The sequence below is a fragment of the Tasmannia lanceolata genome, unplaced genomic scaffold, assembly GCF_043159265.1.
Source record: "Tasmannia lanceolata isolate RefF3 unplaced genomic scaffold, GAP_Taslan_0.1 ptg000006l, whole genome shotgun sequence".
Classification (NCBI taxonomy): Eukaryota; Viridiplantae; Streptophyta; class Magnoliopsida; order Canellales; family Winteraceae; genus Tasmannia; species Tasmannia lanceolata.
The window spans coordinates 15,467,563-15,494,499 of record NW_027518683.1 but is presented as its reverse complement, the minus strand read 5'-3'; the positions used below and the strand labels follow the sequence as shown (position 1 = coordinate 15,494,499).

The following is a 26,937-nucleotide window of genomic DNA, read 5'->3' as shown; positions in this document are numbered from 1 at the left end:
AGTGTTGAAGGGTGGTTTCTCCTTTTAAAGATGAGATATGTAGGAGTGTAGAGATGACTGTAAGAAGATACGTAACATATTGTTAAAGAACAAAGGAAATTTGCATGATTTGGTGGAGGATTTCAAAAATAAAGCCTCCTTTTCTTCCCCGGGCCACCTCCTTTATTGTATTTATGACTAGCCTTTTTACACTACAAGGGGGTGGCCCGGGGAAGAAAACGGGGCAAATATATCATTTCCAAATAGGAGTGAGAAATGTATTGTTTATGAAGCTAAGGTTAACGGAATTGGGTGCTTTTATGCGTGAAGGCGCAAAGGCAGCTGGTTCGTAGTACGAGGAATTTGATGTGTTTGGAGAGGTGCCTTCAAATTCCATGTTTCTACTGGGGCCTATGTGTGCCACGTGGGGCCCCTTCATCTTTTGATTCATGGACTTCTTACATAGGGGGTCGATTTATCACACTGCCCATTTCTTTCATGGTTGCCAAACATGACCTAAAGAGAAGAAAACTTAGCTAAATGAAGTAGGGACACCTTGTTGAGGGGCTTATCCGTGGCCACCTAAGTTTTCCTATTATATATTTGAGGAATGATAGATACAAGGGCGCCCTTGCATAGCCAGAAAAGGGCCCTTAATTGGATCCATGTAATTAAGTGCAACCGAATTTACTTTCTCAACCCATTTTAAAAGGTCATAGAAAATGTAGACTAAGTTAAGCGGTTGAGATTTAGACCATTGATTTGGTGGATCAACAAGGTGAGGTGGTCTAATGATCCATGACTCTGCCACATAGAGACCTTACTGAAAGAAACCAGTGTCACGTTGTTCAAGGTTCTTGTACCGTGTAATTACGGTGGGATCCCCAACCTATTCGGGCTGTCAGGATACTGGGATTTTATGATCCAGGACTGAAAAATCTTTTACGAGCTAAAACCTGGATTTTATTAGCTAAAACGTGGATTGTACATTTTCAGGATTGTAAGATCCATGTTTTAGCTTATAAAATCCCGGTTCCCACTTGTAAAATCCAGGATATTACAATCCCAGATTATGAAATCAACGTATCCAAACGGGTTGGGTCAAGATCCATTCGAATACCTAATAAGTTGGATCATCTTCAAATTATTCTTTGGATCCTACTTTCATTGTCTAGGATAGAGAAAAGTAAGGAATGCGGGCCGATGTTTAGTGAAAATACGGATTGCGGGCACCTTTTAAAACAAGAACAAAAAACAGGCTGATCTTCAAAATCGGGTGGGGAAAACCCTTCTGACATTAACAGAAACGTCATTCAGCCTCCTTTTTCATTACTGGCGTGTTTCATGAGGTTCTTTTAGTTCGTCTGGTATTTGAACTGACAGAAGTCACAGAACCTTGGGTTCGTTTCTATCTTGGCCGTCGGAAATCCCTAGAGACGAATGGATGCCTGACACTTGTTGAAAAACTTTTTGGAATGCTAGCGGCTCTATACATAGTCGGTTTGGTTTGGATTGAAATCTTTCTGTGAACCCAGAGTCCTTAGGTTCTTTTAAATCTTGGTCGTCGCCAATATGAATAGACGGTCAGATCCACGACACGTGGACATCAATATGAAATGGTGGCGTCTTCTAATAATGCCCCTCTCTGTAACCATTATTCCCTTCTCTGTAACCATTATTTCATTCTATGTAACCATTATTTCCGCCGGTGTACCCATTATTCCTATTCCCCTCTCTGTAACCATTATTTCCATCGGCGTACCCATTATTTCCACTAGCGTACCCATTATTCCCCTCTCTATAACTATTATTTCCATCGGTGTACCCGCCGGCGTACCCATTATTCCCCTCTCTATAACTATTATTTCCATCGGCGTACTATTCTTATTCCCCTCTCTGTAACCACTATTTTCGCCGGCATACCCATTATTTCCCTCTCTGTAACCATTATTTCTATTGGCGTACCCATTATTTCCGCCGGCGGTATTCCCCTCTATGTAACAATTATTTCCACCGGGATACCCATTATTGCCCTCTCTGTAACCATTATTTCCATCGGCGTACCCATTATTTCCGCCAGCGTACCAATTATTTCACTCTCTATAACCATTATTTCCATCGCCGTACACATTATTTCTGCCGGTGTACCCATTATTTTTCTCTCTGTAACCATTATTTCCATCGGCATACCCATTATTTTCCGCCGGCGTACCCATTAAGTGAGAAAAGATAACATCTACCGTTCTAAGCCAAAAGATAAGTGAGAAAAGATAACGTCAGTGTCCCAAAAAGTACAATAAGGTCGTTGTTTCAAAAAAATTTCCAACACGTGTCAAGATCCATCCGTCTCTAATTATTTCCGACGGCCAAGATAGAAACGAACCGAAGGTTCTCTCAGTTCAAATACACATTTAAATGAACCAAAAGAAGCCTCGTGAATCAAGCCAATTTAAGAGGGAGTAATAAAAAAGGACTCCTCTGTCGATGTCAGAAGGGTATCAGGGTCTTTTGACCACCTGATTTTGAAGTTTAGCCCCTTTTTTTTTCTTGTTTTAAAAAGTGCCCGCAATCGATATTTTCACTAAACATCAGCCTGCATTCTGTACTTTTCTCCTAATCTAAGGTATCCTAGCTTTTACCTACATTGTACATGGAATTTTGAAAAAAAAAAAATAGAATGTTACGTCCACCATTGACATATGTCTACGAAGTCTAGTCAGTCGAAATAGTCCCTTACGACTAATCAAAACATCAAAAAATATGATTGTAAGCAAAATAATTAATCTCAACTTCATACAAGCATCTAGCATCTAGTATTAGGTTAATGCCTAACTGGCTATCGCTTAGGGTTAGGAAATAGTCAGCATCTAGGGTTAGGTTAATGCCTAACTGGCTAGGGCTTAGGGTTAGAAAAAATAGGAGTGAAGAAAAAACGTAACAGAGAGAGAGAGAGAGATGACTTGAGACTCATTCGAAGGGATCTAGATGCTCAAACGAATTATATGGGTATATTAATGCGACTCTCATTGACACGATTTCAAACCATAGAATATAAACCTGAGTTGTGTCTTATAGATTCATCTGGTGGGCCCAATTCTTGCCCAATTAAGTTCGGACCCTTTGGATCTATCAGATCATCTACGCCCATTGACACACCTAGGTCTAATATATTGACATATTCATTTACAGATATATTATATGCTGATATTTCACAATATTTTCGTAATTGATATCACATTTTCTCTTTCTTTTAAGGGATTTTTGCTGATTAGTTCCTACATGGCAAAATAATTGCTTATTAGTCCATAAGAAAAGTATATTATCTTATTAGTCCTGCTTGTTGAGAATATGTGCTAAATGGTCCCTTAAGCTCACCCACGTCAATTTTCTCTGTTAAAAAATTCTAATATGGCAAATTTACCCTCCAACCAATTTAATTGGTTTTAGCATTTTTTAATTTCACTTCCATTATTTTCGGGAAAAAACTAGGAAATAAGCAAAATATTATCTCTTACAATATTCTCTTGGAAAATCCTTAAACAAAAAAATCATTTTAAGAATTAAATAAATTGAAAATCTCTCTCAAATATTAAATAGGGTTGGAATAAAGTAAGAAATTTTATGAAAAAATTTCTTTTTTAACTTTTCCAAAATTAAATAAATTGAAAATCTCTCTAAAATATTAAATAGGGTCGGAATAAAGTAAAAAATTTTAGGAATATTTTCCATTTCTAACTTTTCCAAAAAATTCCTGTCTTGGTCCGATTGCAAGAAAATAACTCTGATGGAAAATTATTTCAATGGAAAAAATTTTCATTCAATGATTTAAGAGGGGAATTATGCCTGATTAATTTAGATGGATAACATCATAAACCGAAGGTCCCTAACTGAAAAATTGAATAGGGTTGGTTTACCTTAGCTTTTTTTGCTTATTTCCTAATTGTTTTCTTAAAATAATGGAAGTGAAATAAAAAAACGCTAAAACAGATTAGGGAGGGGGGGGGGGGTGTAAATTTGCCATATTAGAATTTTGAACTGAGAAAATTGACGTATGTGAGTTTTAGGGACCTTTTAGCAAATATTTTCTAAAAGTAGGACTAATAAGATACTGTGCTTTTCTTAGAGACTGATAAGCAATTAGTTTGCCATGTAGGGACTAATCAGTAAAAATCCCTTCTTTTAATCCTTGCTCTCAAAGTTTAGATTGGGGAATAATTTGGAGAATCAAAATTTTGAAAAAAACATAGGAAATATTTGGTAAGAGTTTGTGAAAGTTATGCAAATTATATGGGATTTGCTAGGGACTTTTACAGAAAGGCATTTCGCGGCTGGCTGTTGCATGAGAGAGCAGCGACACATTCACTTTTCATTAGATTTTGTCTTATTCATTTAATTCATCCGGACGTAAAAGTATGACTAATAAGATAATATGCTTTTCTTAGGGACTAATAAGCAATTATTTTGCCATGTATGGACTAATAAGCAAAAATCCCTTCATTTAATCTTTGCTCTCAAAGTTCGGATTGGGGAATAATTCGGCGAATCAAAATTTTGAAAAAAAATGTAGGAAATATTTGGTAAGAGTGTGTGAAAGTTCATGTGGGATTTGCTAGGGACTATTACAGAAAGGCATTTCGCGGCTGGCTGTTGATTGAGAGAGCAACAACACGTGCTCACTTTTCAGTAGATTTTGTCTTATTCATTTAATTCATCCAGCCGCGAAATGCCTTTGTGCCAAAGTCCCTAGCAAATGTTCATTCTTTTTTTTCTTTATTTTTTGATGGGTTATTTATGTTCATTACTTGTCATGATGCAGTTTATACAAGTGGGAACCCTCGGCAGTCTGACGATCGGGCATGAGTATACTGGTAATGAAAGTTCTATTATCATAATATCCATATTAAGCTCAATAACCTTATTTACAGCGAGATATATAACATCAACTTAACATAAAAATGCAATTATATACTCTTGTGCACAAATCTTCTGTCAATTTCCTTCATGTCATTTGAAATATAAAGCCCTACATGTAGCCTCTTATAAGATATCCCATATGTTTTCCAGCTCCAATGTGATCGGATCTACGAATAGAAAACTTTCGGACCAATACCCGTCGGGGCCCGGAAATCCGGCAGAGTCATATATAGAATCCATCTCGTCGGACAAGGGCAATTCCGGCATCGTAAAAGTGGGAGAGGCCGAGGCCGAGGCTGGAGTCAATTCGGTGGCATGTGGCGATGCAACATTCGCCGGAATATTCACGGGTGATGTTGAAAATAGAGCGGCTATCGCCTTTATATCGGTCTTAGGCATCGCCTCCGGGATGCCGTCGGGGAATTCCGGCCGCTTTTCGTCCGGAAAATTGTAATGTCCTCTAGGGCCACGTAGGCAATACAATGCAGCATCATACGCACGTGCAGCCTTTTCGGGTGCATCATAAGATCCCAACCAAATCCTTGATCGGGTCTTTGGGATCCGAATCTCGGACACCCATCGACCCCATTTTCTCATCCGGACCCCCTTGAAGCCCGAATTGTTCTTCCTTTGCCTCAATTTGCCTTTCCCGACTGTCCCTAAAGTGGAAACCATATCTGACAACCACTTGAAAATGTATAAACAGAACACAGTATGTGTTTAAACCTTATTACAGTTCAATAGTAAAATGAAATGGGAGGAGTTGGGGTATTTATGGGCGTCCCATATGAGATATGAGCTCGTGGGAGAGTCCTTGATTGATGTGGATGGATAACAGGATAAGTAATGGAGCTCTCACGTAATAAGGTTGAGAGCACGTGGGGGAATGCATGAAGGAGGAAGGTGATGGCGTGATGCAAAGAAATGCAAGTGGCACTGTGGTGAGGTCATGTGATCCCTAAAGATTACACCCGCTAGATTTTGTGTGCATTAACTCCAGGTTATTTTAGCTAGGAATTGGAACCCTATATCTTGTGACAATGCCATATCCATCATTTAAGTCTCCAACACTTTACATATCTGATTTGACCTATGGACGAATACGCAAGCATACGTTTCATGCAAGATGATTAGTTGCCAAAGGTATCTATTCAGCAGTAGATCCCTTAGATTCAACATTAACTATGCTCCAACCTAAGATTGTAGGCGAGTAACATTATGAAACTGCACAGAGAGTTAAGCAAACTTCACAATGTTTCAAAGAAATTCAGGACATTATAGCTATCCTTGGGTCGGACGAATTATCCAAAGATGATCAAGGAATTGAGCTCGAAAAATCATTGTTGTGGAAATGATCAAATTGTGGGTCAATTCCACATTTGTCTTTATTGGAATTGAGCTTGGAAAATCATTGGTGTTTGGTCAATTCCACATTTGTCTTTACTTTCCATGCCAGTTTCCTAGCAGCCCCCTTTTATTTAAAACCTTACAAATGTAAAACAAATTTAAAGTAACCTTTACATGCTGGAAGTCAAAGTGCATAACTGCTCCGCTCCTCACAGCCAATGAAGGCCCCCTTTCACCCCATTTCTGCAAGGACGCCCTTTAGTTTAGTATACCACATGCTTTATACATGTGAATTAATCTATAGCTATTAAATACCTCAGATGTAAATTTCTTTATGGCAACTAAATGCCTTAATTCTTAAGCTCTCTATCTCTACTTTCATCTATCAAGATTTAGTGATAAAAGAACGAATTTTTGCCAAGAGTTGGTCGTACAAGCATGTTTGCTTCTTTTTTTTAAATGAATAATGTTCAAGAAGAAAATTGTTTAAGGGATTTTGATTTCTTAATGAAGAATGTCAGATCGGTTTCTAGTTATTTTAAAGAATAGGGTAGGATTTCAAATCAGAAGAACGTCAGCAAGATTAGAAGGAAGGTCGTTGTTTATAACATGTTCTCTTTAAAAATACAGGATCAGTGTCAAAGTATTCAAGATAAAGTTCAGTTTATTAGCCTAGTGTAGTAATCTTGGTAATTTGGAGTTATAATTAGGGAAATGTTATCAGCACCATCATATATTGATATTTGCACAAACCCAGCTGTCTTTTCCAGTGTTTAAAAACGCGGATTTGACGCGGAACGCGGCCAGGAAAAATCCTTGTCGACTCGGCGCGGACGCGGCCAACAACGCGGTTGACGCGGTCATAACTTGGGAGAGTCGAAGGAGTTTAATGACTATGTAGGGCAAAACGCGGAATGCGGATGTGGTGCAATGCGGAATGCGGCCAAGGCAAAAAGGAGTCGACTCGGGGGAGTTCCTTGTCGAGTCAAGGAGTTTTTAAACACTGGTCTTTTCTTCTTTAGTTGCCACCTGATAGCTTTTTGGGAAAAGTAATAATCTTTTGACAGACCTTTAAATACTTAAAGACAAGATGGTTTGTGGAAATATCAAAATATGGTTGCGCTGATATCATTTCCCTATATTTATGTGGAAAATAGAATGGGAACAGCTGCTTTTACTATCAGCTACTTTTGCCACAGATTCGTCTTTCATGACATAAGCAAATTTTATGTTGTCATATTGTGGATCTTAACAAATACTGTCAAGTGTTAATTTTCAAATACCATCAAAAGAAAAAATCAAAGGCTAAATAATTGCCTATAGAAATATGGCAACATAAAATGAAGTTCTTCCAAGGAAAAAGTAAAGTGCAGTTAATACAGGACTTAATTAACAAAATACACTTTTATCCCAACTATCTAGAAACACAACTCTTCAATAATCCTTTCATCTCTATTCATGAATAGACTACACTGTTCTACATCGAAAACTATCCACTCTTAAGCTTCAACACTAGGAAAATGAAAGTAATAGTTTTCTCAAAAAAAAAAAAAAAAAAAAAAAAAGAGCCCGAGGAAAACATTCTGACCCTTACGATGATGAAGAAACAGCTACTCCCGGTTGGCCAGCTGAATTCCCAGAAGAAGAAGCTTCTGCTGAAGGTGGCACATAGATACGAGCCTTTTTCAGAATTTCAGCAACTATCCAATGCTTTCGTTTGCTCAAGGGCCTAGAAGAATCCAACCTAACCTGAAACAACAATTCCCACAATTTAAAGCGACAAGGACACGTATTTGCTCAAGGTGTCTGGGATGGCAACCAGAAAGCCAAACTATCTGTACATATCTACATTAAAACAAATATCAGTACCAAAGTATAAATTATAGAAAAAGGTCTGTGACACCTGGCTTGGAGCTGATGTTTGGAGAATGTTCAATAGTTTCATTTACTGTTTCAAAACTCGGATGCAGGTCAAAACATGGCCCAAGCAAATCCTACTCGACTCGGCACGACACGGCTGAGTACTCAGGTTGACACGGTCATAACTCGGGGGAATCAAAGGAGTTTTGATTGACTTTATAGGGCAAAATGCGGGCTCATACAAGAACGCGGCCAAGGTAAAAGGGAGTCAACTCGGGGGGAGTCCATGATGACGCGATTCACGCAAAGGAATTTTGAAAATATGGTTTCATTTATTCACATCACCACACTAAAAGGATAGCTTAATTCTCTCCTATAGATTAGCAATATAAGATGGACAGATCTCTCCTACAGAAAGGAGTTATTATTTGGAACAAATCTGAAATCCCCTACATGCAGTAGCTCTTGCTTACATTTTGGCAGCTGGGCCCATCTACTACGCGGCCCTCTAGATGAGATCCACTTGTGTTGCTTGACCCTGGTGCTACTGGAAGGCCCCTTCGTATTTTTTTCTCTTTACATTTGATCTTTCACTAATTGGGAACCTATTTGGGAACCCCTTTAGCTTCATGCTCAGCTTTCCTTTTTGTCCCAATACCATATAGTCATTAAAAGGGTGAATTTGGATTATTGCTCTCTTTTTTTCTTCATTAGTTCCTTTAAACTCTACCACAGATTCATGTGCTCCTCTCGGCTGGTGATTAATGTCATGGAAATACTAAATACAAAGAATTGAACCATGCCATGTACTGAGATTGACAGATTGTGAGGCCAAGTGACCTTTAATGATGTAGCTCCACTCCCACTTCTCGCCACACAGACATTGCCAATGAGATGCAAATTGCATTTAACCCTGTCTTTCATGGTAGCACCAAGTACATTGACATGGAGTTCTATTTCTTTTGGCTTGGGGGTGATGGGTTTATTTCGCAAAGCTACGACTTGCGCATGAATCTTCTAAGTAACCCGGGCCTTGTTATCCAATATTTGTTCTGGGGCTTCTGATTCTTTTAATTTTTCCATCTTTATTTGTAGGTAACTTAGCCTTTTATATAAGGATTGGCTAATTTATGAGAATAATTACTCTTGTATTCTCATTAGATGTTCTGTCTGTCAAACAGCTCAAACAACTTGTATTCTTCCCTATTGTTCATGTGATCAGCACTTGTGTTGGATCGCTAGTATAGTTTTACTTATGAAGAAAGTGATCTCTTCTTCAAGATTCAAATACCCTTCTCTCATATTTGTCCTCAGTCACCTGAGACTCCCGTGTCATAATTTCCTTCTCCTTTTCTTCCCAGAATAGCTATCGATCACATTACTTTGTGGTCAGAATAGTAGATAGTAGTTCACGAACAGAGTTTTTTGGGAAGCCTTCTTGCTGCCATAATCCACAGTAGAATGTTGATCCAATGCTCCCCCTTAGTATATTCCATTCTTCTATGGAGGGAATCAGTTCACAAGCTTAAAGAAAAAATTGCTACTTAATATGGGAGGATTAAGATTTTTATAAAAACTCATGTTTGTGTGGAAAAATTCAAAAGCTTATGCATCTCTCTAATACTGTAAGTAATGGAGAGTGCTTTATAGATAACACAAAAGGGATATGATGTGGAGTTTAGTAATTAAAAGACAAGTAATGCCAATTCCTACACTGAAAAGGGTCATGGGTATGCACCATGCATGCCATGGTGCATCCATCAACTTAAGGATAACATTGGTACGGCTCAAGATATACCCCATATAAGCCACATCGTGAGACTAACAACATATCCCACATGTCCTCCACTGTGCACATGCCCATAAACCGCACCGTGGTGTTTATTCGATGTCTAAATTGCATGTCCATGGTTTGTATCACTAAGTGAAGATGTGTTAGATTTTTCATTTCTTAGGGAGGTAAGACTGTACATAAAGTTTTCGATGAGGGGTCATTATTCAGCCGATTGTTGTTTGGGAATTCTCTGACTCTGATACTTTTTCCCCTATGGGTAATGGGACTTTGAGTTGGAGATTCTTTTGTAAAACCCCCGGGAATTGATAATAGATTGTTTCACAATCGATACTACTAAGCATGTATTGAAAGTAGAACTACCAGGTAATGGTAACATGGAAAAGTTTTTCTTCCGTCTTTTGCATCTTAACTAAGGCATAGGTGTTCACTGAGTCTTATCTATACTTCGAAAAAGCTCTAAAATGTTTTTTTTTTTTTTTGAATAGTATAGATAAGCTCTAAACTTCGAAAAGCTCTAAAATGTAACCTTACTCATTTAGATTTTGAATCTGGTAAGCAAGAGGGCTTTTCATGTTGCAGCAAGAGATGAACCGATGACATGGTTGAATGAAGGGTTTAAGGATAAAACTGAGTTTTGTCTAGCTGGCCTAGAGGTTTTAAGAGATTATCCTCAAATTCCTGGTCAATCAACTGCATAAGTAAGAAGAGCCATGTCTATGACCTGATGTCCTTCTGTAAATTTGAAGGGTTTGCAACACTGATGCAATGGGCTCATCCCAACTTAGCCACCAAAAAGTACCAAAACAAATAAACAGAGGTCACTGTACTGTGAAGGGTCTGCAGTTCAATGGCTTGGATCAGAATAGTTTAGGATAAGGCCATGATTCCCTTGTGTAAATGTTAAATTTTCTTTTTCGAAAGACGTTTTAGACCATCACTTAACAATAACTGATTCGATGAAACAGGTTTGGTGCAAATATTTGTGGACAGTGGGGAAATCATCATGAGAGATTCCAGTCGATTTCACCATTTCAAACATAGGATTTGTTCTTGGGGAGATAATACAATCTAAAACATGATTTGTAACTATCCAGTGTCAATGAAAAACAGAGAATTCTTTTCATAGAAAGTTTTGGAGATCCGCGCTTGAAATTTACATGTATATTTTTTTCATTACTGCAGTAATCAAATACTGATGGCGTCATTGATTTGCTGTTTCAAAATGAATTTATTCTAAGCCATCTATTTATTTTTATCACTCGTACAAATTTAGATTCGTTGAGAATCACCACTTTTCTTGAGAATTACTGGAGTCGAATACATTCTTTTGAATTCTTATAATCTTATCTCAAGAAAGTGCTCATCATTGATATAAGCCTCTATTTTTCTCCAATATGCATTTTCTGGTAGCTCAATCTTCTTAATATGCCTCCATTTTTTCTCCAGTATACATTTTCTGGCAGCTCAAACTGCCTAACATATCCATTTTCCTCCCAACACCCGATTCTCCAGTCCTTTGCATTGTGTTCTCATCATTTCCATTGCTCATTGAACTCCACTGCCTTCCCATACCACATCGTTTCAGCATGCCCTCTATTTCGCTGATGGGGCGGCAGATCAGTTAGCTCTGTCAGGTGTGGTTAGAGAGATTTTGGAGGTGTTTTATCATTTCCCTATGAGGGGTGCTGTATTTTGTTTCCTCTTCTTTGATTGACGATCCTTGAGCAGCTCAGTCAAGCCCCTCCTACCACCCCACCTTTTTTTCTCCATTAATAAAGCTTCATCACCATTCAAGACAAAAAAGAAAGAATATTAAGCGAAGTGGACTAGAAACCAAGGAAAACAAGAAGGCCGTAGTGTGAGCGTACTCAAAAGTAAAGGAATGACTAATAATTGTGATCAATGCTTTCACAACATCTTTTGTGCGTCCACTTTGCAGTTGGTTATGTTGCCTTGCCAATTAAAAGGACTAGATAAAATAAGATGTTGAAGTTCTCATTATTTTAATATATTTGCTAACTTAGTTGTTCTTATAACATGATCGGCTCTGTCGTTTTTCTTTTTTGTTATATTTTTGAGTTAAAATTAGAGTTTTGTCACCTCTGTAACAGCAATTTCAGCACGGAATTTTTCCAACAAATTTGTTGATCAATAATAGATTTCTTGTGGTATTGTTTTTTTGTCTTATTCTTGAAAATCAGAAACTACATACAGGAAAGAGAATGCAAATTGAATATCAGTTCTTCCAATTTTACCAACAAATTTGTTGATCAGTAATAGATTTCTTGTGGCATTGTTTTTTTGTCTTATTCTTGAAAATCAGAAACTACATACAGGAAAGAGAATGCAAATTGAATATCAGTTCTTCCAATTTTACAGAACCTATCGCAAGATACAACAATCTTAAAATTTCTTAATTCATGCAGGTGAAGCATAGATAGAAAGTAGCATGAAAATTAACTTCTGCACCGACGACGAGCCGCATTATTGTTCAAATTGATAATGGCCTGGTTGGCAAAGTCACCAAACACTTCCTAACCCTAGAAAGAGAAGCATAGAAAAGAACTCTCATAGAATTTCAAAAACGAAACTGGCTAAAACAACTGGACCAGAGAGTGTTACGAACCCAAATCAGTTTGCAACGCGATTGATTTTCTTAGAGGGAAGATCAGCCTCTTGACCCACTCCTAGACAAGGGTCAGTCCTCCTTTGTGCTCAAAGACACAATTTATAGATAAATTTCTTCATTGATTTGAAGAATTATAAGTTATTTATATATCAAATAGAACCACTTAACAACCAAGAAAACTAGTCTTATAAAACTACTAAAGATAGAACCAACTAAGACTTATATAACTCCACTAACTCTCATCCAAAAACAATCAGCATGCTAATTCTAAAAACTAACACAAAACTATTATCCTACCTTCATGATAACATCCTATCATCAAATAATAAGCAACTAACTTATCCCAAACCTAAGTATGTAACAAAGAGATTACCCGATCGCCAATGTTGCATTGGTTGTTCTCGTCATGGGCCATGAATTTGCTACTTCTTTTAACGTAGCGATTATAGACCTTGTGATGGAAGAGACGATCCACCGCCACTACCACTGATTTCTGCATCTTGTTTGAAACCACCATCCCCACCACGGGCTTCATCTAGGGTTTCTCACAACAAACCCTAGTTTTCTTCCAGAATAATACAAAAGTAGTAGTAGCTGAATCTCAGCTAAAAACCCTAGCAACAATGTGAGGAAAGCCGTTTCGATATATTTTGGGGTTTCTATACTATGCCGTCCATTTTAAACAGCCACAAATGGGAGGGTTAGGATCATCCTATGAATTTTTGGACACACCCCCAGTAAATGAATGGTTTGGATCACCCAAATAATCTGGGCCCACAGCTATTTCTTTTTGGGTGCACGAAGAGAACAGCCACCATCTTAAGCAACCAAACAACCTTCCCTGCATCCTCTCCTAATCTCCCCGTTGACTGATCTTATTTTGATCTCCCCTTGACTTCTTCTTCTTCTCCTAATCTCCCACCCATCCACAAGCAACCAAATAGAGCAAAAATAAAATTTGGGAATCACTAGCGTCCATCATCACAAAAGGCACATTTCGGGACACGTTAGACCAGCCACCTCGTGAATGAAGGCATCAGCTTTTGCTTTTATATAGACCTGGCAAAATGGGACCCGTACCAGCGGGTACACCCGGCCCGCAAGCGTACGGGTACCAATTTCATTACCCGTGAAAAAAAATACCCACACCGAACCTGTACCCATGACCCGCGGGTGGGTCTGGGTCGGGCGTTGGTGCCCGCGGGTTACCCGCCATTCGGTTTTCAATTTTTACTCTTAAGGCCTAAACAGTAAACAATAAAAAATAGACTATGTGGGTGGGCCAACAAAACAAGTTAAAGCAATCAGACTATGTGGGTGGCCAACAGTCAATTGCACTTACATGTCCCTATGTGTGGGACCCAAATTTCAATGGTTGTGATTGATCCACCTAATTAACTTTAATTGGGTGCTGAAATTTGCAACGAATGGTTGGTAAACTTACAACAATTAACAACAATATAGGCCGCGAAATGAATGAAATCGTCGTTGCTACATAGTTTTTTTTTAATTTTAAAAATAATATAAATTTATTAGGTTACACGCGGGTTGACCCAACCCGCACAGGTTGGGTCCGGGTACATGAAAAACCTACCCGTATAATCGCGGGTATTTTTTACCCGTACCCGCGCGGGTTACCCGTTTGCTGGGTCTACTTTTATGGGGGAGAACAGCCACACATGCTCACTGTTTTTGCAGACTTTGTCTTAAAATTTGCTAGCTTTTGTCTCCATTAACGAAATGCGTGGTCTAACATACCAGCTGCGAAATGCCAAAATCTGCGAAAAAGTGAGCATGTGTGGCTGATTAAAGTAGTCCTTGGAGAAATTGCACAGCAGTCCCCCACTAGTTTTACCATAACCCGGGGTCGTGATGACTCATAACTCATAAGACATGGTATTTAGCGAACCACGTAACATACCTTAAAATCTCACTCTCTTTAGTAATTTACTTAGAACTTTTGGGTATTTAAGTAACTAGCAAAATATATCCCTATTACTGATAAACCGTTATCCACTCCCGCCTCTCTTTGTTATTTCGTTTCAGTCGCACGGAAAAGCGAAAGAGATTCGAAATCCCAAAAGCAGGTGAGCGCTCCGACCCTCTTCTTCTGACATTTTCTCCTCATTTCTAGGGTTTTAGACTTCTCCTTAATCCAAATGGCTCAATATCTTAATTTCGTGGACGATTTCTGTGAGAAATTTAGCTGTTGTTTCGTGTAGAACATTCGTGATTTTCTGTCGGGGAGAGTTTTTTTTTTAATGGCAGTGGAATGCTTTCTTTTAGGGATTTTTTACGGGATAGGGTTTTGATATTAGGGAAATACGAGGGGTTTTCGTTTTTCATGCCAATTTGTGTGGTTTGATGAGGAGTTGCTTGGATTTTGACAGGAGTAAGGTTGGAGTAATTCTGTTGAGGAATTTAGGGTTTTGAGAGGCTGAAAAATGCAATTCGTGGCTTCATTTGAGTGGTTTGAAAATTGGTGTGTGGAATTTAGAGGGTTTTAGGGTTTCAATAGGATGAAAAATGTGGACATCCGTTCATGTTCTTAATGAGCACTTCTTTTCGTTTATCCGAGAATTTTGTTATTTTTAATCGGATCAAGTTTCAGAGGGCATTGCGTTCGTACAATACATTGAATTTGGTGGTTCCGTTGACTAATGGAAGGAGAAGGCTTTGTGTTTTGATTCCAAATGCGAAAAATAACGAGTCCAGGAAGAGAACTTGGTGGGAGAAGTTTTTCATGGATGGGGATGGGAATTGGTTTGGTCTGAGTGAAAATGATTTGTTGTCAAGTGGAGAAACAGAGGGGGACGAACTATCTGACAAGGAAAGGTTTGAAGCTTGGAAGAGGAGGGCAGAGGCAATTTCAGAATTGCGAGAAGCTCAGGAAGATTCGAAGAATGAAGAGAATCGAGTGTGGGAAGATTGGCTTGTAGAGGGATCGTCTGGCATTGAAAATTCAAATTCCTCCTCGCATCGGGATTGGGGGGATGGACTAGAGGAACGAGAAAGAGAGACCTCTGCAGATGCAAGCGAGGTAGTGTGTTACTTACTCGCCGTTGGAGATAGTGTTATTGAATCTTTTATACTTTAACACTCCCCCTCACGTGTGACCCCTCTTTTTAGGGTTGTCCTACATGTGGCCCCTCTTTTGGGTTGGACATTATACGTGGATTTTTAATATCAAGGAGTTTTGTACTCAGAACATTTGCTCTGATACCATGGCAAACAACCAATTACTCCAAAAGCTTAAACCGTTTTGCGTTATTTAATCTCTTATACTTTAACAGGTAATTCCCGAGAAAGGCATGGTTGAAGCTATTAGGGACATGGTATTTAAAAATGATGACGTTGATTTGCTATACGAAGATAGGGTGTTTCGCTATGCATCATCCAGCTCGGTAGGTACATGAAGATTATGTTATGATCATGAGTTGTAATCACATATGTTAGTTTGATTAGTTGATATGGCATGCTTTTGTATTTATATGTTATTGTTGAAATACAGGATAGGAGATCTTAAGACTCACTCATCATTTGTGTTTCTTCCAGGCGAAATTCTTGGCATTCTTGATCCTTATGCCATGGGTTTTAGATTTTCTAGTACATGACTATGTTCTCATGCCATTTTTAGACAGGTAATATTCCAACAGTGCTTTTTATCGCCCAATCAGTTTCCCTTAATTTTATTGTAAGTACTCTAAATATGAGAATTGTATTGTCAGATGTGATCCAACATGATATTTAAAATTCTTTGCTATAATTTCTTCTTTTTTAAAATTTAGATAGTCAGTTCTTGCAAATGTTCCCATAATCATGTTCAGTGACAATGCTTACTAAAACCAATCCTAGGCATAAGCATATTAAGATCTTAATGTTCTAATTTTGCATAGTCATTTATATTATGAACAGGTACGTGAAGACCGTACCGCTTGCGGCTGAATTGCTTGATGTTAGCAGACATCAAAAACTTGAGATGGTAAAGACCCTAAAAGTTGAGAGAGCTAGATTCCGTTTTGAAGTTGAGATTGGCAAATCTCCTCCTCTTTCTGATGATGAAGTTTGGTTGGAGTTGCGTCATAAAGCGTGAGATGAAGATTCTTTGATTTCTATTTCATTGGAAAATTTATTTTTGATTATTCTTAAGAGTTAGAATAGTTTAATTACTCTTTTTATATTACTTTGTTACATTTCTTTTATCATTCATGGCTAATTAGGCCGGGGCCCTTCATAATGGATGCCCTGATGGCATCATTGTAATTTGAGTTTAGTGATTCTTTTATAAAGGGTTTGTGAAGGTTGTAGTGTTGGATTTCAACCCTCAGGACTTTCCTTTCTCCTCCTTACTTCTGTCCTCCTTTTTTCATGTGTCTTCTTCTCTAACCTTAACTACACAGATTAGGTGGTCTCCTCGAGTAGTTCTATCTGTCTCTACACTTTAACACGATACCAGAGCAAGATCCATGAGTGTATATGTGTTTTTCCTTTGAAAACTCTAGATTGATCTTCCGTTCTCTAATTTTCTTCCGTGGATCTCTTATTTTTTAGTTCAACTCTAGTATTTTCTCTTCATTGTGCATAGGAAACCCGTGGGGTTTCTGAGTTGCTTGTGCCCTACTATGTACCCATGTATCCATTCCTTTTTCGATGATAGATTAAGGAGGAAGATGTACAACAAACAATTTTTGCATATCCTGGTGTGGCCTTACCTAGTTGAAATTTCAGCACTTTTATTTGCAATCTAACATCCCACACTGAAAGTGGTCCCATGTGTATGGTAATTTTTAGGTAAACATGTTTTACACAATCTACTAGGATTTCCAAGAAACTGATTGATTTATGAAATCCACGAGAATACACTCTGCATTTGCTTAATTTAACTGTGAATTAGGGATGCCTCCTTTGCATCTATCTTGATCTTGTTTTCTTGTGTTGAGTTTACCAGGTTAGAGTTGAGAGATGAACGGAGGTTAGAAAACAGGAGAGCATTTGCCAATATTTGGTCAGATATGGTATTTGGGATTGCATTTTTCGTTCTTATATACTTCAACCAAAGCAAAGTGAGTTTATATTCTCACTCTTCAGCTACTCTTTTTTTTTATTGGTTTCATCTACCCTTTTTATTCCATTTTATGCAACATTCATTCTTTCCTAACTTAAGGTCATGAGTTGCATATTTCTATCTACTTAATACTTCTTATGGCTCTTTAAGTGATGATTATGTGCAACAAATTGGTTTTTGTGGATTATTTCTATCAACCAAGTTGATATGTGTGAAAAAACTTGTAATGGGGCTTGGTTTATATGGAGTTTTGGCGATTTTTTTTTTCCCTTTGGATTTTTTCCTAAAAGTTTGCCCCTCTTTAATTTGGAAATCCCGTTTTGGAAGCGTTTTACTTTCAAGTTTATCTCTCCCTAATTATTCTCGCTAACCACGGTTCTTTCCAAAACAGTTATTTTTAAGGCATTTTTTGAAGCATTTAAGATCTTTAGTACATCCTCTTTAACAACTTTGTTTTCAGCATCCCTATTTTTTAGGCATTTTACCGCATTCTCTCTAACCCCCGTCTATTTTTGAGGGATTTAACCCTTTCGGGTAGTTCCATTGTTTGATTGTGAGGCATTTAAAGGCCTATTTTTAAGGCATTTAATATTGTTTTTTGCTGCCACACACACATAAGATGATCCAAAAAGTACAATGAGGCCCACTTCATAAGATGATCCATACCGTTCATTTGTCGGGCCACAACACAAATAGGTTGTACCTATAAATCATCTCCATAGGATGACCCTAACCATTCCATTTGTAGAAGGACTGTCCATTATGGAAAACACTATAAATTGATGGATTAGGATCATCCTATGGAGATGATTTATGGGGTGCCAAATATTTTCATTGTGGCCCAACCCAACAAATGTACGGTTTGAATCATCTTATGAAGTGGGGTTTTTAAAAGAGTACTGGACTTCAACCCCGCACACCATATAAAATCTTCCCTTGTCATACTCAAGAATCCTATTTCTATGTTCCAATTTTCTTTTAAAAAAATTGTGTCATAACATAAAACTCCTACACAACTAAACAAGAGAAAATTAGAGTGTTTTCATCACTAAATGGGGTGGACAAATAAATGTGAATGATCTTTTAAAAAAAAAAATTAAAGCAATTTGAAATGAAATTTATGTCAACTTTTTTTTTTTAAACTTTATAGTAATTTATTAATTATTGTCAACTTACCAACTTCTCCAAAAGCTTAAGCTGTTGGAGAAAGGCGTTATTTATCTTTTATACTTTAACACTCCCCCGCACGTGTGGCCCACTTGGCAAACACGTGGCACATGTGGTCCCACTTTGGGCCAACCATCGCATGTGGATTTTTGCTATCCGGGAGGTTTGAACTCGAGACCTTTGGCTCTGATACCATGTTAGCTTACCAACTTCTCCAAAAGCTTAAGCTGTTGGAGAAAGGCGTTATTTATCTTTTATACTTTAACAATTATTATATAACCACCATTCTCTGCCACTCCTAGAGCAAATTCCTGGCTCCACCCATTTTTATGTGTCTTATTATGTGGCTGATAAGTTGTAAAGCATTCTTGGAGAGATTCTCATATATTACTGTGATATTTTGGTTGACTCCTAATATATGAATATACATAGGCTGGCCAAGAGAAACCCATTATGATGCACCTCCTACTGTCAACCTGAGGCTTGTTTTATACGCATTGTATTATCTGCCTGATATTTTGCTTTGCACTAGTTCCAACAATCTAAAATGTCAATGGAGACTGGCCAATGTTTTTAAAATTTAATTTTTCAAGAAATCCAATTCATATATCTAAAGGACTGCAATTAGGTGTGCAACTCAGGTTGATATTTGAGACTTAGTTTAGGTAAAAACTTGAAATCAGGTCAGGTTTTGGTTGAACCTAATACATTCTTTTAGCAAAAGTTCAACTGCTCGACCCAACAAGACCCAAGTTGCACCCTAGGTACATGCCTAAGGCAGACTCCTTTCACGTAATCTTGGATTATGTTCCTTCTAGGTAATTGCTAATGGTTTAAATTGGTTTCGTCTTGATTGTCTTTTTTTTTTCTTGCTCAGGTAGCTTTGCTGAAATTCACAGGATACAAAATATTAAATAATATATCAGATAGTGGGAAGGCATTTCTTATTATTCTTGTTACAGACATTTTTTTGGGGTAAGGCTCCTGTTCTTTAGTAGTAGCATGTATACCTGTATGTGAGCTAAACATGCAAATCTGTAGCTATGTTTTTACCTTTTTGTAGCGGCTTCAAATCTATTAGATTAATTTTTAGTTAAGTTCCATATTACGGAAAATAATGTGATGTTACTCAATCCTACAGTTACCACCAATAAGTTATCTGGTAGATATCAAATACTTTTTATCCATCTTCATTCACTTAGAATATTCTCTCCACCACAAAATCTGTTGGAAGCAGATCAGAAACCTGAATGCAGAGGCGAAAGAGGTTTTATCCAAATCTGTAAAATATGCATTATTTCATTTGTAATGAATTGCCTTGCAACTGACTTAGTAACTCACTTGATGAGGCACAACTGGTTGTTAGGAATGTATAAATAATTAGGTCTTCGACTCAGAACTCATCTGAGTTAATATTTGAGTATTGAGTCTGTTGAAGTTATTAAGGTAGATAGGGCCCGCTATATAGGGCCAATTGTATGCATTTATTTGATGGTCCTAATGGCATACTACTAATATTCATGATGAATATTACTATTAAAAAATAAAAAATATCTTATAAATATGACGAATTCGTGGGATGAGCTACAACTCTCATTGAAGTTATTAAGGTAGATAGGGCCCGCTATATAGGGCCAACTATATGCATTTATTTGATGGTCCTAATGGCATACTACTAATATTCATGATGAATATTACTATTAAAAAATAAAAAATATCTTATAAATATGACGAATTCGTGGGATGAGCTACAACTCTCATGAACTCTATTTTCTCCACTTTATCCTTCTTTATTCTCTTCTTCTGTCTCATCTTTCTACTATTTACTCTTGTCCACTTTCATTGCTTAGTTATGGGTAGAGATGCTCAAAGTTGACATGGTATTAGAGCAAAAGATTTCAAAAACTAATTTCTTTTGGTTTCTTCTTATGCATCCACCTATGTTGGGGATCACATCAAAAAGTAAACCTAAGATCTGGCTTTTTGCTTTCCACCTTTATTTGGATTCACATTTTTTCTTATTCCTTCATTGGCTTCCATCTTTATTGAGGATTGCATCCAAGAAGGCTAAGATCTGAATTTGCTTACACCTTTATTAGGGATCACATTTGAATGGTGGAAGGTATCACATTCATTCCATAAAACCCTATATCTGGACCAAACCCTAGATCTATCCACTTCACCATTCAAAACTCTAGATTGGCCTCTCCACCCTTTGAAATTCACTAGAACCCTAGTTTTGGACCTACTCACTTCCGTAAAAAGGTGGGGGTGGCACCAATTGAGGAGAAGATGAGAGCACCGCTAAAGATGGTTTGGGCATATCCAACGTAGGCCTTTGGTTGCTCCAGTGAGAAGAAGTGACTCGTGCCAAGTTGATGGAGTAAAAAGAGGAAGGGGCAGATCGAAAACAACTTGGGTAGAAACAGTGATGAAAAACTTGATGGCTAGGAACATAACATAGAACATGACCTTGGATAGGAGAGAATTGAAGAAAATTATCAATGTAGACGAACCCAACTAGTGTCAGGATTAGACTTAGTCAATTTGAGCCCGGTAGATTCTTTCACCTTCTTCATAAAAAATTTCTAAAGCATTCATTAGCTGACCCCAACTAGTTTGGGACAAAGACTTAGTTGAGTTGAGTTGAGTTGAGTTTACTGATATATTATACCACTATTACACAGTTGCAGTTATGATTTTTGTTTATACATTTTGGTCATTTCAGTTTTGGTTTCGATGGGGATGGAAACGGAAACATTTTGGTCATTTATTGTCGATTTCTGTGGAAACTTAAATTCATGAACCCTTCTAGATTAATCAGTGCTAACACTAGCCTCCCACAACACAACAGTTCCCAATCATTTAAACCTTTTCAACTTACCTATATTGACTGCCCCAAGAAACTTCATCCAAGCCCTGTTACTTCAGCCCCTATCACTGCAACAGTCCAGTAAAATATGTCCTACTACCTGCTTCTTGTCGCTATCCAACCAGCTCCTAAATCTGAAACTTACAGTCCAACTTCCCAGCATTGGACCAAGACCCATATTTGTATACCCTAGCCTATCATAAAATCCTAGAAATTATCCCAACCTTTCTTGACACCTGCCAGCTGTCCCTTGACACTTGTCACCAGCCTTAACATCTATCAATAACTTTGACACTTGTCAACAGCTCTGACTCTTATCATCAACCTTCACACCTATCAAAATTTTCTTGGCACTTGGTCACAGTCCATCCCTAACCTGCAACAGTTCCCACCATTCAAAAAAAAAAAAAAGTTCCCTCATAACGAAGGTTTGAAATTTCAGTTTCAGTTTCCGGACTCAGTTGAAACCGAAATTCGGTGTAAATCTTATAATTTCGGCCGGTTTTAAATTTCGGTCCCTGCCGAAATCCCAAATTTCGAATTTCTGCCGAAATTTAAAACCATGCTCATAACAGACATGAAACCTTGAAACCTTTAGCCTCTTGACACTTGTCACAGTCCATCCTTAACCGGCAACAGTGCCCTCATAATGGACTGCCACCTGTCCAAGTACCCATACCAAATGCCTTTGACATGAAACCTTGAAACCTGTTGCCTTTTATGCCTTAACCCTGTAACCAGTTCCCTATCAACTGTTCAGACTTCAGATCACAATCCAAAGCAGTTCAAGTTCTACCAATTTTTACTCAGACTTGACAGATCTACCCTCCCTTTGACATCTGTCACATTTGTCATACACCATATAAATCCAGCCCAATCCATTAGTATATTCAACCCAGATATGAGTTTAAACATATGGAATGTTTCAGTTGGCTTTCCTGCTCAAATTAGTATCAGATCTACTTAAGTAGTGAACTGTTGGTAGTAACACATCATACGTCACTATCTATCCATCTACCTCCCCGTCTACCATATGGAAAGATGCATTGCTAGATAGATAAATAAAGACTATTAATCATATGTATGCATGTGTATATATCAGAACATTTGTGTATGGTAAGAATAAAAGATATTCATCACTTAGGTGTTTTTTACTTTGAAATCAATCTCTGAAATTTGTTTGACTGCACACATGCAGGTATCATTCTGAATCTGGTTGGCATACATTGATAGAAGTAATTCTTGAGCATTACGGATTCGAAGTTGATCAGGCTGCAGTAACCATTTTTGTTTGCTTTGTTCCCGTTGTTATTGATGCATGCGTGAAGCTTTGGGTATGTCTTGCAATTAAATTATTTCATGCGGATCATGGACATAGACTCACTTATATATATATTCGTCTAAAATCCCTGGGCTTTCATGAAACAAACCTGCATGACTTCAAATAAGGACCAGTTTTGGTGGTATCCAAACAATCCCTAATTTGGCCATTGTAAAGCCACTTTCCTTTTCTTTTTTTTAGGAATGTATACAAGCAAAACTTTACCTCTAGAAATGGCAATAAGAGTGATGAATTGCTATGTTGGGTCTGTGAAGAGATTGGAACAGGGAAACTTTTCTTTGTTTCAAAGATTTATTTATTTATTTGAATGAAAACCCTTTGTTTCAAAGATTTTCAACAGGTGCTTTGTCATTTTGAAGAAATATCTGGTGTCATCATTGTTAAACTGATATTTTATTTCCTTTTTCCTTCCTTCTACCATGCAGTTATTCAAGTACCTTCCAAGATTATCTCCAAATGTGACAAATATCTTTCGAGAAATGATGCGTCATTAGTGAGCTTTCTTGTCCGGATTTTTTTCGACTGCCCAAGAAACCACCACATCAGGTTCGTGACATGTTTCGTGACATGTTGCACTAATATCACCATTTTTTCCTCCATTATTTTTACACTAATCTTCCCTGTTAGATAAGCAATTATTGAATTTAAAATACTGAAAACTATCTACCTAGGTGCTCGGCTTGCTGATATGGAGCTCAATCATAGGCAATTCAAGGACTGTAATAATCATTTCAACACCCTCCACTTATTCACAGGTATCATTCCTTGTAATTTCGAAACCTGAGAAAACATGTTTATAAAAACTCCGAGAATATTATGTATTTAGTGCTATATATCGGCGATTCATTTGTCCTTTTTGGTGTTAAGACTTAAGAGCATCACTTACACGTGTGCCCACATGTACTCGATCATTGAAGTTCTCTACAGGGAGAATGAAACTATTACTTTGCAGAGTATTATTCACGAAAAAATACAGAATTTACCTTACAGACTAGAGGAATGATTTGGCTTAGTGCATGTGCTCACATTTTTGGCAACTGGGACCCATGAATGGATGGACCCTACTGTGGATTATCAATGGCCCAAAAAATCGCACCAATCTGACTCGCGTCTGTTCATTTCTTTGTTTTTTTTTTCTTGAGATAGCAACAAATTTTTTTCAATGTCTGTAACTGAATTACATCCATGGTTTTAAATTTTGGTTTCGATATGCGTTCACCGAAACCAAAATTTCGGGAAATGGCTATATGATTAAAAAAAATTGAGATTTTTGGGTTGAATTTCTCAAATTTTCGGATGAAATTATAAATTTTTTTTGGCTGAAATCCGGTACCGTTGCGGGTATTGGCAATTTCGGTTTCGGTGTTACGAAATTTTGGATTTAGGTCGAAATCTAAAACCATGATTACATCAAAATGGGGAGATGTCCCACTTATGCAATCAAAAGTTACACTATTCCATTAGATAGAAAAACATCTATTTAACCCTCTATCCCAGTAACCATTGATACTAATCCTTTATCATTAATCGGGCCTCAGGATATAAGGTCCCCCCAAAAAAAGCCCTAGGGGCACTCCTCCTTGCTTTTGCCTGAACTGACAGTGGATATTTCATTGTGAAACAACCAATTACTCCAAAAGCTTAGAGATGGTGTTATTTATTTATTTATACTTGAACACTACCCCTTACGTGTGGAATTTTTATTATCAATGAGTTGTGTTGTTTTGAACCCGGGACCTACCTACCGGGAGGAAATAACCCTGATACCATGTTCTCAAAAGCTTAAGCTGTTAGAGATAGTGCTAATTATTCATTCGTACTTGAACACGCATAGAACTCACGCAAATGACCATCTTACCTCACGCAAGAACAATCATAATTTAAAATTTGACAAAGGTAGGGCAGTGATAAATCGAACCCAGAGGAGAGAGAAAGACACATGGGGAGTCGATTTATCACTCCCCCAAAGGTATTGGATATCTACAATTTTGTTGGATAAATTTCAAAACCTGGGCATTTTTTTGGCTTGCCCAGTTCAGGACACTTGCAAAGTCTCTTTCATTGATTAGTGGCATCCGCTCCTCTCTTACATACCATCGTAACCCCACACAGGAGGGCACACTTCAGCTTTATTGGAGTCGCATACCCCTGACGGTTCAAAAAACAATAATAGTGTATGGCCATCAATGTCATGGAATACAATGTCAATTCCAGCACGCCCATGGTTGTCTTTTGAGCTTCCATCGAAGTTGAACTTTACCCATCCAAGAGGAAATGGCACCATTTTGAGGACATCTTGCATTTTAGCCTCTTCTTCCCGAATGACAGTCTTCCATGGTATATCAAGATAGGGTGAAATTATCCCTCCCCAAGATATAAGGTCAATCTTGATCTCCATTATTATCCTGCTATGCCTCTTTTCATTTTCATCAAACATACCTCTCTCTCTCTGCTAAATCAATGTGGACAGTACAAGCCCCCCCAAAGGGTTCTCCCCATCTTTTAGAAAGGCCTGTTATTCCAATACAAAATTGGGTTTTGATCAACGATGGAAAACCTAGTACATGCTAGAACTTTTGATGATCATCTTCCATAAGCTGAAGATGAATGGACAGTGAAGTAACACATGGTCAAGATATTCTTCTTCTTCATTGCAAAACATGCATCTATTTGCTATCCTCCTTTTTTGAGGCTCTCGTATGTATTAATTCTTTTACACACCACCGTCCATGCAAAGCCGCAATCCTAGGAAAGGCTGCTCATCACTAATCTTTTGTGAGGTTTTTCCTTGCCCCTTCCTCTCCAGCCAACCTCTAGAAAAAAAGCTCAAGGTGAGGTAAGGAGGGTTTTCACTTTCTTTAGTGATGTGAGATTAACTCTCAGAGATCGGCATTTGATCTCCGACCTTTTTACGTCCTCTTGGTATACCGAATCAGATCTCCCCTTCCATCAAGTTCTATGAGTTACGTTCTTTGATTCACTGAAAGTGAGGTCTCTCAGGTGAGGGACCGAACGCAAATGAACCGGTTGTGGGTGTTGGGTATATGTTCTCATATAAGCCCATAGATAATGGACCTAAGTGTAGTGGGCCTTATGGGCTTAAGCCCCTTAACTTAACCGACTCAATCACCAACTCAAACCCTTCAATATTTACCAACGTAAATAGGGGCTGGGAGCAGCGATTTTAGCATTCCACTTTGATGCCTTGTATGAAATGCTTCAAGCATTCTACTCTCTTTTTCTCTCCACAGATCTAACATTCTTGAAGCATTTGAACCTAATTTTTGTTCGATTGAAAAAGGGCGTTGAGGTCGAAATTTTCTTTCAACTACAGACGAATTGGGGGTTTCTTCTCTGCAATTTCAGACATAATTGCTGAAATCTCTTGGCTTTGAAAAGCCTCAAAATTCGTATTTGGAAGTGGGTTTCCTCTCCCACAGAGTTAGTTCGGAATTAAGAAACCCTCGTTGGGATTACAATCAAGTTTGGGGCTGAATTGTTGGTGTGCCTCTTCTCAACAGAGAGGACCGTTAGGAACTCTCGTTGAAACCCTTGTTGGGAACCCTCGTTGGAATACAAGAGAAAGAGGAACGTCTGCCTCTTAATTTGGGAGATCCTGTTCTTTTATCCTCAAACCTAGTTCCAACCCTCGTTTGGAATTTAAAAGGTGTGATTTGATCGGTTTCATCTGTTGAAGTGGGTTTTGTTTTTCAAAGCCTTGATTGGAACTTGTATTGGGTAGAAATCCTTGTGGCTGATTCTTGTGGTTTTACTCCACTAGAAATTGTTTTTTGGCCGTGGGTTTGTTTCACTTCAAATTCGTTTTGGCGTGTTCTATTCTACCCAAATTAGGTGAAGCTGGGTGGAACGTTGGGGGTTTTGTCAAATTTCATCTGTGGTTTTGGGTTGAAATTATTGTTGAAACCTTTTTGAAAAAGAAAGTCGGTTCTTGTAACTCGGCCTAGAA

General features: G+C 38.0%; 3 protein-coding genes across 4 annotated transcripts; 1 reads left to right on the top strand and 2 right to left on the bottom strand.

The window, feature by feature from the left end:
- Window positions 1-5,016: 5,016 nt before the first annotated feature.
- LOC143878758 (Integrase-type DNA-binding superfamily protein) lies at window positions 5,017-5,568 on the bottom strand. Its single transcript, XM_077380998.1, has one exon. The coding sequence runs from the start codon at window positions 5,566-5,568 to the stop codon at window positions 5,017-5,019; it is 552 nt and encodes a 183-aa protein (XP_077237113.1).
- A 1,998-nt stretch (window positions 5,569-7,566) lies between these two features.
- Window positions 7,567-13,454, bottom strand: LOC143879871 (uncharacterized). Its single transcript, XM_077382526.1, has 2 exons — window positions 12,898-13,454; window positions 7,567-7,989 (listed from the first exon to the last, which is right to left on the bottom strand). Exons 1-2 carry the CDS (start codon window positions 13,057-13,059, stop codon window positions 7,831-7,833), a joined length of 321 nt encoding a protein of 106 aa, XP_077238641.1. The 5' UTR covers window positions 13,060-13,454; the 3' UTR covers window positions 7,567-7,830.
- Window positions 13,455-14,530: 1,076 nt separating this feature from the next.
- Window positions 14,531-23,959, top strand: LOC143879870 (CemA-like proton extrusion protein-like protein). Of its 2 annotated transcripts, XM_077382525.1 has the most exons (10): window positions 14,531-14,611; window positions 14,915-15,564; window positions 15,818-15,928; window positions 16,080-16,165; window positions 16,440-16,613; window positions 17,473-17,587; window positions 19,634-19,731; window positions 22,827-22,962; window positions 23,396-23,516; window positions 23,642-23,959. In XM_077382525.1, exons 2-9 carry the CDS (start codon window positions 15,067-15,069, stop codon window positions 23,462-23,464), a joined length of 1,287 nt encoding a protein of 428 aa, XP_077238640.1. In that variant the 5' UTR covers window positions 14,531-14,611; window positions 14,915-15,066; the 3' UTR covers window positions 23,465-23,516; window positions 23,642-23,959. The 2 variants fall into 2 exon arrangements, with proteins under 2 accessions (XP_077238640.1, XP_077238639.1); XM_077382524.1 differs by having other exon boundaries at window positions 14,543-15,564.
- The last annotated feature ends 2,978 nt before the right edge of the window (window positions 23,960-26,937 follow it).

Excerpts from the sequence above, each read along its gene's own strand:
- LOC143878758 (XM_077380998.1), bottom strand. The coding sequence starts at position 5,568 with ATGGTTTCCACTTTAGGGACAGTCGGGAAAGGCAAATTGAGGCAAAGG.
- LOC143879871 (XM_077382526.1), bottom strand. The coding sequence starts at position 13,059 with ATGAAGCCCGTGGTGGGGATGGTGGTTTCAAACAAGATGCAGAAATCA. Across the intron at positions 7,990-12,897 it reads AATGCAACATTGGCGATCGG|GTTAGGTTGGATTCTTCTAG; the intron begins GTAATCTCTTTG and ends TTGTTGTTTCAG.
- LOC143879870 (XM_077382525.1), top strand. The coding sequence starts at position 15,067 with ATGTTCTTAATGAGCACTTCTTTTCGTTTATCCGAGAATTTTGTTATT. Across the intron at positions 15,929-16,079 it reads GCTATGCATCATCCAGCTCG|GCGAAATTCTTGGCATTCTT; the intron begins GTAGGTACATGA and ends TGTTTCTTCCAG. Across the intron at positions 16,166-16,439 it reads CTCATGCCATTTTTAGACAG|GTACGTGAAGACCGTACCGC; the intron begins GTAATATTCCAA and ends TATTATGAACAG.